Genomic DNA, 14794 nt, shown 5'->3' on the forward strand with positions numbered 1-14794 from the left:
AATAACGACCTCCTAATGAAAAGTTTCAGTCCAAACCAAATAACATCACAGCTACAGGTGAGGAGAGAGAGAGAGAAAGAGAAAGAGAAAGAGAGAAACTCCTGCGTATCGTTAAGTTCAAGTTAGTCAAATACAATATGATACATAGACTTTTTATCCTATACAGTATATACAGCTGAAGGGAGGGATGGGGAGCAGAATCCTGCCTTGTCAAACACCACGAGGAAGGGGGTGGAAGGGAATTATCCTTTCCTCAAAGGAGCTCAGTTCTAAGAAAAGCACAGAGGGACATAACTACGGCCTAGTGCACCCCTTTCCGTGATCCGTTTGAGGGCCAGTTGAGAAAGTCTGAACAGTCTTTTTTTAAAAAATGGGGGAAAGTGGTAGGGATGGGAAGGAGAGAGATTTATGCCCCCCCCTTTACGGTTACCTATTCAGAAGGGTTATGGGTGGAGAGATGCTCCACACGTCCCAAAGAGCTAGAACCCCAAACTCGGCGGGCAAAAAGAAAAGAAGGGGGGGGTGGCTCGTGGCAGGTCTACCAACAGCAATCACCCCCACGAAAATAGCTGAGTGAAGAAGGAAGGTGCTCCAGAGACAGCCTGCGGGAGTGGGTTGGCTCTTTGCAACCGTTTGGTTGGGAAGGGGCAACTTGGCAATAAATATTCCTGTTGGAAGCAGTAACAGAGGCAATCGCTGTGAGTGTGTGAGTGGAGTGCCTCTCCCCAGCCTCAATTCAAAGCAACCGTTTATTTGGCAGAGATGGGATGAGAGTTGTCTGCGGGCAGGGAGAGGAAGTGGGGTCTCATTGCCTGGTCAGACTGTGGTTAAAAGGATCTGGGCACTGTGCTAAGGGTGGCCAAATACACCCCCTGCCACACACACACTCGGCTTTCCCTAGGGAGAAGCAGAAGTTCCTGATGGACAAGATGCAGGACGGTACCCTGGACCCTCTTGTGTTTATTCACGCTGCCCGCCAAAACACACGCGTCCCCATTCCCACCCCGTCACCCCGATGAAACCTACGGCTCCTGGATCCCATCCCCACAAGCTCCAGATCCCGGCACCAACACTCCTCTGACCTTCCTATGGGGGTCCTCCTACTCTCAGTCCCCACCAGAGCAGGGGGCGAGGCTGCTCCAATTAGACATTTATACATTTATATATAAATAATATTTCTCTGTACAGCCAGGGCAAAAGGGAAAGGGGGCTGTCCAGCCATCCGCTCCTTTTGATGAGAACCCTCCTCAACGTGTGCTCTCTGCCATCACAAACCTCCCGCGCACCCCACCACCAAAAATAAAAAGAAAGAGGCGCATCCCAGGTCCTGATTTTTTTAAAAAAGAAAAGAAAACCTGAAAAGGGAAGGGGTGGTGGTGGTGGTGGTGGTGATGGTAAGCTGAGTCTGAACTCGTTGCCTGTGATGGTACCCCTCGACTTTCCTCTCCCCACTTCCTGCTCTGGCTCTGCAGAGGGGCGGGTGTTAGGTGGCCCCTCCCGGGGCGTGGCTCCGGCGGCTGCGTCACGCACATTTGCTCTGTGCCTGAGTCAGCAACTCGCTGAAGGAGTCAAACAGTTTCTCCAGCCACGGCTGGTTGCGCATGCACTGCTGCACCACTTCTTCCTGCCCTAGGTCCTCGTCCTGACCCTCGATCGCCGTTGTCTGTGGAAGGAGAGTCCCACCCGCCCCCCAAGAGAAGGACAAAACGTTAGCTAAGAGGCTTCATTACGCGCACACATGTGGGCAGCACGGGACTCACGGGGCTTATAAAAACAAACGGATTCCGCAACCAGGCCAACCAAATTCTGCAACCCGAAAAAAGCCAAGTTGTGTTTCGTTTGTTTATAAAAATATTTATATAGCGCTGTGTCGTAAAAAAGTAGCACAATGGTTTACAGCACCATAAAAACACAGTCAAGCTATAAAGTCATAAACAAGTTAGAAGCAAAAGGAAGTTGAAAGCAAACATCAAGAGACCGTTGTGTGCTCTTGATTGTCTGCATAGGCTTGGGGGAATAGAAAAGTTTTCAGCAGGCACTGAAAAGCTGGCATGGAAGGCACCCGTATGAGTTAAGCCCCTTCATGCCATTCCCCACTCCCCATGCCCCTCAATAATTTCATAAAATCATAGAATTGTAGAGTTGGAAGGGTCGCTGAGGACCATCTACTTCAACCCCCTACAATGCACAAGTTTATCCTTGATTTGTTAGATATAGGGGTAGCACAAAAGTAATGCAAACTACCTGTGGCAGATCCCTCTAGTCACTGGAAATCCTATCCTACCACCTCTCTGGCTTTTTAGATTTTACTAGGCCATGATCACAAAGTTACAAGGATATCTTTGCAACAACAGGGACAATAAACTTTTTTCTAAAAATAGTAGCTGAATTCTGAACCCAATTCCACGTTTGCACCTCTATGATCTGCACGCCCTGCAGTATATGCATCATCTTCAGTATAAGAGTGAAAGCTCAAAGTTCTACCATAAAGACTGAGGAGACATCTCACAGTATCACCAACCATACTGTTGTTAACTCACACTGTTATGGTTTAAGACAATGGGGAATTTTTAATTTTTTTTGGCATTCAGCTAGGTTCTCCTCAGAGTAGAACCACTGAAATTAATGGACCTAATTTAGCCGTGTTCGTTAATTTCAATGGGTCTAACTCTGAGTAAACCTTAACTGAATACCATGGATAAGTCAATAGAGTATAAGACTCTTAATTTCAGGATTGTGGGTTGGAGTTCCACTTTGGGCAAAATGTGTCCTGCACTGCAGGGGGTTGAAAAAGATGACCTTTTGGGTCTCTTCCAACTCTGCAGTTCTATGATTCTACATTGCAATGGGAACCTGGAAGAATGCACCCCACCAAACAGCTCCATGAGTTTGACTGAGCCTTGCAATTTGATCTCTTTCTCCTCAATGCACGGGACACCCTGCCCCCAAGAAAGCCAGGATACCCAAGGTATTCCAGAAAGCCCAGCTGCCACAAAAATCTATTTTTAAAAAAATTAAGAAACAAGTTTCCTGTCACCTTGGTTGGCCGTTTCCCCCCAAGAGCACCTGTCTCCCAGAGAATGCAGCAGCGTCTCTGTGCAACAACCTCCGGTATTATTTGTGCAAAGACGTGTTTTCATTGCGCCAAAAAAGCACAGCTAAGACAGAGGAGTTTGTGCAGCCTGGATTTCACCTCAGACCTGCCCACTCCTCACTTCTTTACGGGGGGTGGGGGGAGTTCTATCCGTAGAAAAAAGGGAACCCAGGTGATGGATGTAAAATGGTATGGTTCTTACTCACCTCATCCTTACAACGCAGAAATGTGTGGTACTTGTAGTGGTGAAGGGAATGGTACAGAGTGTAGAAAAAGGACTTCTCCACCTCCACACTGAATTCCTGTCAGCAATAAGGGTGAAGAAATAACAGGGAGAAATCACTTAGAAGAAATCACAGCCCACTGCTCACAAGATCCTCCATTTCACCTACCCGAAGTACCTCAGAATCATACCGTTCCCTCCCTAAATGTTTCACAACAATCAATAAGTCCGCCTGCCCTTGCTCATTACTATCTCTTCCCTGGCAGCCATGTCTTCCACTTCTGCCTCTGCAAAGTTAATTTCTCCCTCCTGTTGCTATGGCATCTTCACCTCAGCGCCCGGAACTTCCTGCAGCGGTAAGTCAATGCAGTGCCCTCCGGTTGCTGTGGGACTCCAACACCCATCAGCCACAGCCAGCGTGGCCAATCGTCAGGGATGATGGGAACTGGAGTCCCAGCAACTTTTTGAAGGGCTACCTCTCAGCCCAGAGGTTGCCAACCCATGATGCCTGCAAAGGCCTTCACTGGCACCTTCTGGAAGGGACCCCAGACTCTGAGCTGTCTTAGAAAAGGAAAATCTCTAGCCCTCCGAGAAAGAAAGCTATGTTGCAAAATGTGCAAGTACCCCCCTTTTTAATAACAATTTATTAATTTTCCAAAAATAACAATACGGAAAAAACCAGAAAAAAATCATAGCCAAATTAAACCATAAATTTTCAGTCGACTTCCATCCACTTCCCCTCTTGGTTCCATTATAAAATATTTGTTTAAGCATGTCCATAAAACCTTATATACTTAACAACCCAATTTTAAAACCTTCATCTTATTACAAGTGACTTTTAAAAGTTACACTAATGTAAAAATCTGTACACAAAGCTTAAAAAATATGCATCGAACAATTGCCCTTTTTTGTAATAATTTGTCCTGCATAGTTCAGTAATTGATTTTGCCACTCTTCTTCTTTATCTTCTTTTATGTACTTTGGCTGAGGCTTCTTCCTTGAATAGGGGCTGGCTGGTCTTGGCCTGGCATCTAGTCTTGCATATCGGAACAGAGTCTTTCGTTCAAACAATCCATCAAGTCCTGTACATCGCAATGCATTTTTTTTTAATGTACAAGTACCCTAACCAGTTTATGTGAAATTAGCCAGCCTGGCTTCTTCTGCCTTTCAGAGTCGTTAGAGCTGTGATTGATAACTGAGCAGCTTGGACGACAGTCAAGAGGAATTCCTCAGGTCCTAAAGAGCTTCTGTTCCCACCCTGCCACCAACCTTCCCCACCTTTAAGTGCAATTTTCTTGCTTCTCTCCTATTTTCTAGTAGTCCTTTCTAGTAGCCCTTTCTTTTTATCTACATCTTTCCTGTGGTGGGTTCGTCTGAGATCATGCATTCCCTAGAAGTTGTTTTCTGAAAATACTACTTAACCGTAAGTGCGGCTATTAAAGAATCCCATCTCCCTTCATTCCCCTCTCCTGGCACACACCACAGATCATAATCTGCTCCGAGGCCACCTTCTTCCCCTCTCCTGCTCCCTCCCTACGATGGAAACGGCCTTCTTGTCTCTATGCAGAGCCGCCCACCACCCTTCCAGAACACCTTCCCTCCCACAAGGCCTGCTCTGAACTTCTTAACCCTCTCTTATCCTTGACAGCTGCTGTTGCTTCACTGAATTTCACCTTCTTTTCCTTTGCTCATTTTTCTTAAGACTGCATGCTTCCCATGCAAAAAAAGAAAAAAAAGGCAAATGCAAAATGTGAAATATTGACAGAGTGGCTCAGGTGTGTCTGCTGCTGTGCAGGCACTCCTTAAAAATTCCTTGTATGGTTAACTTACAATACAAGGCCACACAGGTGTACTTCATAAGCATGTCTCTCTGTTTTTAATGCAGCTTACTGCCAGGTAAGGGATGTGGGTGGCGCTGTGGGTTAAACCACAGAGCCTAGGGCTTGCTGATCAGAAGGTCGGCGGTTCGAATCCCCACGACAGGGTGAGCTCCCGTTGCTCGGTCCCTGCTCCTGCCAACCTAGCAGTTTGAAAGCACATCAAAGTGCAAGTAGATAAATAGGTACCGCTCCGGCGGGAAGGTAAACGGCGTTTCCGTGCGCTGCTCTGGTTCGGCAGAAGCGGCTTAGTTATGCTGGCCACATGACCCGGAAGCTGTATGCCGGCTCCCTTGGCCAGTAATGCGAGATGAGCGCCGCAACCCCAGAGTCATCCACGACTGGACCTAATGGTCAGGGGTCCCTTTACCTTTACTGCCAGGGAAGCGGGTGCTGGATAGCAGTCTAGGCTTTGTTTTAAGGTTTTGTGCCTTTAACAGCTGTGCCTCCACAATCAGGCCTAGCAGGACATGGCTGACTCCCCACTAGGGGTGGGAAACAGCAGCGGTGACAATATTGTGTTATGTCACACACTCCTTGGCAGCCATGTTGCAGTACTCCATGGCAGTCGTTTTGTGAATGGCACCCTCAGCAATCACACAAGATTAGGAATGTGCCTACTGGTCCGAAAAGACTGGTGATAGCTGCCTTAGCTTACAGATGGTTAATATTCAAGATTCTACACCTCCCTAGCCCTGACCGAGGCCTGAAATGAGTAGAATGACAAGGGAATTAAATAGCAGAACTCAAAGGTGGTTTGATAGGATGTACTATTTCAGACTGGAGTGGGGGGTGACATCCAATTTCCTTTGGAACTCTCTCCTGTTATTTATTGGGAAGCATCTGCTGAGGGCTTTCCTCTTTCAACAAAACTTTCAAGCAGGTTTTTTTTTTACTTCAGTTTGTATCTCTACTCGATTTCAAACTGCTTCTATTTATGCAATTGGGGCAACAGTTCTTACATATGCAATTGCTTTATACATATTTTCATTGTACTGTGAAATTGCCTTGAGATGCTTCATAGGAAGGGATTAATGTATTTAATTGATAATAATATTCAAACCCCTCCCAACATTTAGAAAATGAATCAATTCCCTGCAAGTGGAAAGGCAGTGAGGGTGAACTAGAATCCTTTCCCCCTAATTAGTTATTTTACCTGCAGGGAATTTTCTTAGGAAGGGAAATATTCCATCAATATGATCTCTGCCTGCCATCTGAAGTGGTGCAATCCAGCTTATCCTCTTCCATGTGTCCATCAGGCCCATGCTTCCTCACTCACCCCCCTTTATTCCCCTCTCCTGGCACACACCACAGATCATAATCTGCTCCAAGGCTGCCTTCTTCCCCTCTCCTGCAATCTTGTTGCTCCCTCCCTACGATGGAAACGGCCTTCTTGTCTCTATGCCGAGCCGCCCACCACCCTTCCAGAACACCTTCCCTCCCACAAGGCCTGCTCTGAACTTCTTAACCCTCTCTTATCCTTGACAGCTGCTGTTGCTTCATAGAATTTCACCTACTTTTCCTTCCTTTGCCCATTTTTCTTAAGACTGCATGCTTCCCATGGAAAAAAGAATAAAGAACTTTCCCACAGACTTCTGGTTGGTGATGGTGAGAACAGGACTGATCAGGCAGGCTTTTCTTAGGTTCTTATGATCATACTACTTTTGCAGGCAGCAAAGAGCAGAAAACGACAACAGCAGCAAGAGACCCAACAGGCAATCTTGTGGCCGAAACCAAGAACGAGAACGGTGAGGAAGAACTATATTCAAGTTTGCAAAAACCCCTTATTTATTTTTCAAAACTGAAAGTGGTGAGTTCTGAACATTTGCTCCCTTGAGGATGTTTTAATTCCTCAGAGCCGGAAATGCGAGATACAGCCTAAATGAGAAATTCCTTAGAGTTCTGTGGTTTGAAGATGCAGTGCTGCAACGGTTCTCATTTCCAAAATAAAAATATAAATATGTTTCAACACACTGTGGGTTCCTGGTGTGTAATCAAAATGGCATATTTTAGAGATTTTCATGCCTTTTTTCTTCCAAATACAAGCAGCGAAGCACAGGATGTGGATGCTATTAATTTTGTTATGCAGTCTGGTTGCATCCAAGAAAAAGAGTGGTGTGAAGAGGGAGGGTTTTGTCTGCTCCTTAGTTTGGAGTGAGCTCCCCTGGCTACATTTTGCAGGGGAGAAATGGCTGCAGGATTTCTCCTAAAATATGTACACTGAACCAGGACGGTGCACTCACTTTTGTGCACATGCAGGTACAGATGAAAACAGACTTAGCCCGTTTGTCCATCCCTAGACTGAGATGCATGCCATGCTCTGAATTTTTACGGCACAAAGGCATGAGGAACTGGAGACCCCACCACCATCATTGCTTGCTGGTTAGAAGAAGGGAGTCTCCTGTAGCCTGGACAGCTGAAGACTTGCATGCTGGTGGTTTAAAAATCCATTGTGGTGGAATTCCTGATGGAAGGCAAGCCATCACACTGTCAGCTTTGCTGAGCAGTGCACCGCTGGGGTGGGGTTGGGGTGAAGAAATAACAACAGGTCTTTGGGATGGACTTTGCACTTTACACCTTTGTGCTCCACTACAGAGCTGACCCGCTTGTATAAAACAAAGGCCTCCTTTGGGAGATGGGCGCCATAAAAAGTTCTGTTAAAATGTTAAGTTGGTGTTCCAGAGTGAGCACCGTCCGGGCACAGAACCTCTTTTGGGGAACCCCTTGCCCATCTGGCTTGCTTGATTAAATTGAGAAAGAAAAGTCAACACTCTCCATTTCCATTTTGTTCGCTGATGGGAGCATTGCGCCCTCTCATATGCTAAAATGGGAGGTTTTCTCTCCCTCCCCTCAATTCCAGTTAGGGCCTTTAGGGATTGCACTTCTGCAATTCCTGGTTTCCTTCTTTTGTCTCTTGCATAAGCCACTGCACGGTTTCCATTCAGAGTTTTCTGTCCATGCCTTCAGACACAGGAAGGAAGAGCGACTGATGCGAGATTGCACTCCAAGCACCGGGCAACTGCATTTTTGGGAGGGTGCTGAAAAATCTTCATTAGACATCCCTAGCACTCTACATAACAGAACTACCATACCCAAGTAACAGGAGAGCAAGAGAGCTGGGGAGGGAAAGAAAGAGAAAGAGAGGCAGACAGAAACCATGGCATGACTTTAAACAGTGTCAATATTCTCTTCTCTTGGATGAATATTTGAACTGTTAAGACTTTTCTTGGAAGTTATAATTCTATTGCTATTAATCTAATTCTATTATTAATTCTAATTCTATTATTCTAGAGGAAACAGACCACAACCCCCTGGCTTAATGTTTTGTCTGAACCAGGGATAATGACTTGTTCCACTCCCAACAAACCACAATTTGTAGCCTAGGTTTGCTCCTGACGTACTACTTGTGATTTGCTAGGAGTGACATGAACCACATTCCCTGGTTTGGGCCTAACGTTAAGCCAGTAGTTGTAGTTTGCCTCCTGCAAGCTGGGAGGAGCAGAGTGATTCATTCGGGCACAGTAAGCTATGGTTTACAGTTTACCATGGGACGCAAACGTGGCCAATATGCTGCAGTTGGTAGAGATTCAGCCTAGGAGTGGGGAGAGCCAGGTTTACATCCTCGTTCAGCTATGAAGCTCTCCCTGGGTGACCTTGAGCCTCCCTCTCTTTCTCTGATTCAAGTCTACCTCACAGGGCTGAGAGGATGAAACAGGAAGAGAGGGACTCTCTCTATCTCCCACTCAAAAAAACAGCATCTAGAACCATACTCAGTGTTGATCAGTTTGCTGCAGGTCCTTGATTCTATCTTGGCTCCCACCTACCTGCTGTTTGGATACATTCTTCTTGAGTTTGTTGAGTGTCTTGCGGTTGTAAGGTTCGCCCCCTAGGCGCAACTTGACTGTGGTGTCGCACGTGTCGGTTTGGAGTTGGGGGAACGTGTGGAGAGCCTCCTGGATGACGGACAAAAATATTCACTGTGAGACAGCAGATTTCACATAACCTGTGGCTGTCAGACTGACCTCCTGTGTCAAAAAGGGCCAGAGGTAGTTTATGTGGTATAGTGCTAAAAATGTAATTAGGAACTATGAGCCTCTGTATTGAGTAAGATACCAATATAACATAACAGTATCTCAGGCCATGTTGCTAAATGAAAAGTCTGGTGTCGTTACTTTCACGTTTTATTTCTTTATTTTTAATTTTTATGACGCTTAGTAATGCTGGTTGAGGATTAACAAATGCTGATTATATACGGATATTCCCTGACTTTACTTCACTTTCACTCCTAAGGGGTCAACAACAACTTTATAAGCTCCTCAATGGCATCAGTGAACTCAGAAATTTGGGGAACCATCACCTAAGCCACGGTCGCACGACAAATCTTCCGGACTTCACTCTCTCATGGTTGTTGTGAAGGTAAATTGGAAGGAACTATCCAAGACAGGCCTTAGCAATAGAGAAAACTACATATCTAAAATAGGCATTTCTACACAATGCTATCTCAGGCAGGGTGTGGGACGAAGAGTTAAACATTTTCCACTTGCCCCATTTCCATACCTGTAGCGACGGATTAAGAGATACTCTCTTCAGCACCTTTTTCTTGTGATCGTTCAATATCCCATCAATCTTTCGCATGGGCGGAAGATAAAGTTCATCTGCGGGGGGATTGACAAAAGAGATTTTAAGCATCACACACAGTGTCCTTGGTGGGTATTTCAGTGGTCACTTTTGGCCCCCAGTTATGGAGCACTCCTTGCGGAAGCTTGCCTGACATCCACAGTGTGTTCTTTCCAGCATCCAAGACTTTTCTAACCTCCCAGGGCTTTAAAAACCGTGTTTTGGTTGGTGTTTCCTTAAAGCAAATGAATCATCTCAATGCGTAGCTCTTGTAGTTTTCCTCGCTGCTCTTGGGTCACGTTTTTAACTCCTATGATTTATATGACCCTTTGCCCAAAGATAGTGACTACAACTCCCATTAGCCCCAGCCAGCACATGCTTGGGGAAAAGCCAATTTATATTTTAATTTGGTTGCAGCTTTGTAAATCAGGATGGGGAGATAGTGGCTTGGATTTCAAATTTATCGTGGGCTCTTATCATACACTGGTAAAAAATGCAAGAAGGGCCTTTACACTCGCCAGAACTCGGCTCTGCCCTCGCCGGCCCTGGAAGGAGCCTTTTAAAAAGTCCCATACGCTCAGAGACTTTGCACCTGTTCATTGGGGGAGATAGGAAGCCCAGAGCACTTGTTCTTTAGACGTCCCTTTTATGAAGAGGCACATAGTAAGACCATTGATCCCCTAATGGTGAGGCTCGCTGACCTCCCGGAAAAGCAAAAATTTGACCTTTTCCTGTTAGGCAAAGATCAGAAGACGACCCTGATGGTTGCCAGATTCTGTGTACAGATCTGTAGGTGCAGACCATCTCCCGACTCAAGCTAGTCCGTTAGGAAAATCCCCAAACTCAGTTCCATGGATGACTCTGGGTCAGCTCCTTGCAGTAGTTTATTTTAAAGTTTTAAGTGTCTATATGCTTATCACATTTATAAATTTCAAATTTATTGTTATACATTGTTTGAATTGTTTATTTTCCTTCTGTGACTGTATCCCCAAGTGTGTTATATAAGCTGGTCTCCGACTGCAATAAATTATCTATCTCTACACTGGTATATTTTTTAATGTTACTGTAGTTTTCACTAAGTAATTTTTCTAGGCCCTTAACAAGTATCGAACACAAACAAACCTGTGACTAAAGCCAGAAATGTCTAGCATTTTGCACTAAGGGGATCCAATTTTCTGCAGTCAGAATTCTGCGGAGAAGGGGAAGTCACAGAAAAATATTTAAAATGCCGCATTTGCTTTCTGATGGTGCGAGAACTCCTGGGCAGGATCTGACTTCCTTGAAAGGAGCTGCTTGTGCTACACATTAATAAGTGGTGCCTCGCAAGGCGAAATTAATTCGTTCCGCGAGTTTTGTCGTCTTGTGATTTTTTTCGTCTTGCGAAGCACAGTGTCGGGAAAGTTTTGGAAAAGCTTCAAAAGTCACCAAAGTCTTTAAAAACCTCAAAAAAGGCTACCACACCGCGTTCTATGAGTTGCTCCTCGAAGTCAAGTCGCAACTGTATTAACGGTGTTAAGAAAAAGGAAACAAACTTGCAAGACGTTTCCGTCTTGCGAAGCAAGCCCATAGGGAAAATCGTCTTGCGAAGCAGCTCAAAAACCGCAAAACCCTTTCGTCTTGCGAGTTTTTTGTCTTGCGAGGTACCACTGTATCTCTCCTTTCTAGCCCCAGAGAAGCATAAGGCTTTAACCTGCAGGAGGTCAAAGCTGTGATTAAACTGTGAAACAGCTTTGGATTGAAGCACAGGCCTGGTAGCCAGAGGCGACATGGAAATTTAATGTGAGGGAGTGAGCTGGTAGATGAGGAGTGGATCTCTCTGACCTGCCTCTGTGCCTACCAAACGGAGCAATTTCTGCATTTTGAGTGGTCATGCTAATTGTTCATTTGCTCAGGCAGAATTTGGTGGGAAAGTGGCATGCAAACAAACATCTGATGATGATGACGGAAGAAAGCTGGCAAAGGAGGGGAGCCACTGTCAGTATGATTTACAAACTCCTCCAGACAGCGTCGGCAGGAAGTCCCAACACCTCTCACCCTCACAGTCAAGAGAGAACTAGCAGAGTGACCAGCCAAACCCCAACTGCCAGTTTCCAACTGCCACCTCCTTTCTCTAGCACCATCTATTCTTTGTGAAATACATTCCCAATGAAACTACATTACAAATACTAACAGCCACCTTCCTCCTGCATAAAAATGCAGAGGTGATGGAGGATGAACAGAGTCCTCAGTCCCCTTCTCAGGAAGCCCCTAGCAGGCTAGTAAAACATTTTACGTGGACTAGTACATTTTGTGGGCTTGTTTACAAGGCTGCTGCGCAGTGTGAAATCTGGCATCTTTATGCAGTGTTTTAAAACCATTATTTACTTGTTATTATTTATTTACAAAAAAAGGCTTATTGTTTGTTTGTTTATAAACAGTAACTTCACTGCAATGCAACACCAAGGCAGCCCATGAGATGCGGAGGTTCCTGAGTCAATTCTACAACAGTAAACCTATTAAAACAACACCCCATGAAGGAATCAGCTAAGTAGCTGGCCTAGGCCTTAAAACAGTGGCTTCCAAACTCCACCCACCCACCCGCCACCTCACAGATCACTTGAGAATTGCTGGTGGACTTGAAGGACCACTTAATGATTTACACACACACACCCCGCCCGTTGTAGCAATTGCAATTCTTAATGGTATGCTTATTGGCCTTTTAATTTCTTACACTGTATTTTGCTGTACTGCAGTCTGCATTCTTCACAGACAGGCCGCAGGCAGTGTTCAAAACTCCCATTGCCCTAGGCACGTTTTGCAACAGGGAATTTCATTAGGGTGAGCAGTTTCTGAGTTCTGGGTGCAGTACCGCGCCTATGATTTCAGATTAAAACTGCAGAGTGGAAGGAAAGAAGGACCTTTTTCTGCCTCCCCACTTCCAGCTACTCTCTGAAGACTGGAGAAGAGACCTTTAAGAATATTAGGGGGTGGGCAAGGGAAGGACTAGACCATATGAAAAATGAACATATTTTAGCTGCAGTTCATTCATTTTCCGCTTTGTATTCTAGATATATATATATATATATGTGTGTGTGTGTGTGTGCGCGCGCGCGCCTCGGCATTCTGTTGTTTGAGGTGCTGCAGGCCTTCTGAATGAAGCTGAAGGCAAGACCACCGTTTGGTAACCCCCGCCTTAAAGAATTTAATGTTGAAAGAAGGGCAAACTTACAGCCTTTACTATGGCAACGAAGAAAAGGAAAGCCTATCATTCAGGCAGCTTCAGAGTTTTCCAAGCAAGCATCTCTACAGGGAGCAAAAGCCTCTGGACCTCCAAGAGGCCAACAATGACATAACAGAGATGAGCAGCTCAGCCCTGCTGGCAGAGAAAGGAAGGAGGAAGCGCAGGGCTCCAGAGATCTCCCAAGGACTGGCCAATTTTGAGCAAATAAACTCTGCCATTTGTGGGGGCAGGCGACTGACCCACAGGGCCGATCAATATACCACCATTCACGAATGCGCACCGTTTGTATCCTCAAGAGCTTGGATCATGTCTGGGTCGAGGGCAGTGCTGACCAGCATTTCCACGTAGCTGCGGTACATCTCCTTCATGGCTCGCGTGTTCAGAATACGGCCCGTCGGCACACGCTCTAGATAGGAGATGGAGAGTTAGCTTAGCATTTATTTAAGGCACTAACATCCCGGGCTTTCCTAAAAACGTTCTGAGGCAGCTGACATAAAAACGACACACAATGAAAGGGCAGGGAAAAGTTACAAATAAAATAACGGAAGAGAGAGCGCAGTCCAGCTTTCATTCTAACTGCACCGGAATTTCCCCCCAACTTGGCACTTCAGATACAGTGGTACCTCTGGTTACGTACTTAATTCGTTCCGAAGGTCCGTTCTTAACCTGAAACTGTTCTTAACCTGAAAACCACTTTAGCTAATGGGGCCTCCCGCTGCCGCCACACGATTTCTGTTCTCATCCTGAAGCAAAGTTATTAACCTGAGGTAATATTTCTGGGTTAGCAGAGTCTGTAACCTGAAGCATATGTAACCTGAAGCGTATGTAACCTGAGGTTCCACTGTACTACTTTTCGTATTCATTTATTTATAACAGTATTTTAAAGTGTGTTTTTTCTGGGCAAGTCCATTTAGGGACAGGGGGATCCCTTCTTTTACTCCTCCCTCCTCACCATCAAGGTCTTTATAAGAATCTCCCTCAGTCTGTCTCCAGGGTCACTAGGAAGACACCAACACCAACACACACAATGTGTGGCTCTCTGAGCTTTTAGCTCTTCAGACATCATTGACTAAAGCTCCCATCAGCCGCAGCAAGCGAGGTCAACGGCTTGTGGGAGGTGTAGTTCAGACGGCAAAAGGTTCCTCGCACCTGCTCCGCCTTTGCAGTTTCGTCGCACGTTGTTTACAAGGCCCTTAACTTGGATCCAGGGAGAACTCAAGGACTGCTGAGTGCCTAATCTCCCTGCTCGATCACCAAGGTCACTGAGAGAGTTGTGGTTAGTTGGGCTCCCCGGGTATTCAGTACCGTGGGCCCTTCCCTGCCAAACCTTCAAGCGCCTGGCGACGACTTTTATCTCAGCAAGTCTCTTAAAGTGCACTCTTCTGATTTTATGGCTGATTTAAACTGCTAAGATTTTAACTATGGAGAGCTCAGTGATACAGCAGGTCCCAGATTCAATGCCTGACATTTCCAGGTGGGGTTGGGGAATGTCCCCAGCATGAAACCGTGCAGAGCTGCCACCAGTTAGTGTAGCTAATACTCTGGAGCCAGTGTGTGGTGTGTGGTTAGAGTGTTGGGACTGTGACCTGGGAGGCCGGAGTTCAAATCCCCACTCAGCCGTGAAGCTTAGGGCCAGTCACCGTCACTTAGCCTATCTTACCCTACAGGGTTGTTGTGAGGATGAAACGGGGAGAAGCAGAACCATGTACACCACTTTCTGATCCTTGGAAGGAAAAGGCAGCATATAAATGTAATAAAGAAGG

General features: G+C 45.8%; 1 protein-coding gene across 1 annotated transcript in view; it reads right to left on the reverse strand.

Annotated features, from left to right (window-relative positions):
• Positions 1-402: 402 nt before the first annotated feature.
• The window catches only part of PRR12 (proline rich 12), a 44607-nt gene continuing 30215 nt past the window's right edge, over positions 403-14794 (reverse strand). Inside the window, exons 10-14 of the mRNA XM_082194280.1 lie at positions 13312-13437; positions 9752-9849; positions 9019-9147; positions 3301-3396; positions 403-1663 (exon numbers count right to left, since the gene is read on the reverse strand). Coding sequence (XP_082050406.1) covers positions 1523-1663; positions 3301-3396; positions 9019-9147; positions 9752-9849; positions 13312-13437 — 590 coding nt within the window. The 3' untranslated portion in view covers positions 403-1522. The remainder of the gene's footprint in view (positions 1664-3300; positions 3397-9018; positions 9148-9751; positions 9850-13311; positions 13438-14794) is intronic.

The sequence above is a fragment of the Podarcis vaucheri genome (assembly GCF_965113315.1).
Source record: "Podarcis vaucheri genome assembly, chromosome: 13".
NCBI lineage: Eukaryota > Metazoa > Chordata > Lepidosauria > Squamata > Lacertidae > Podarcis > Podarcis vaucheri.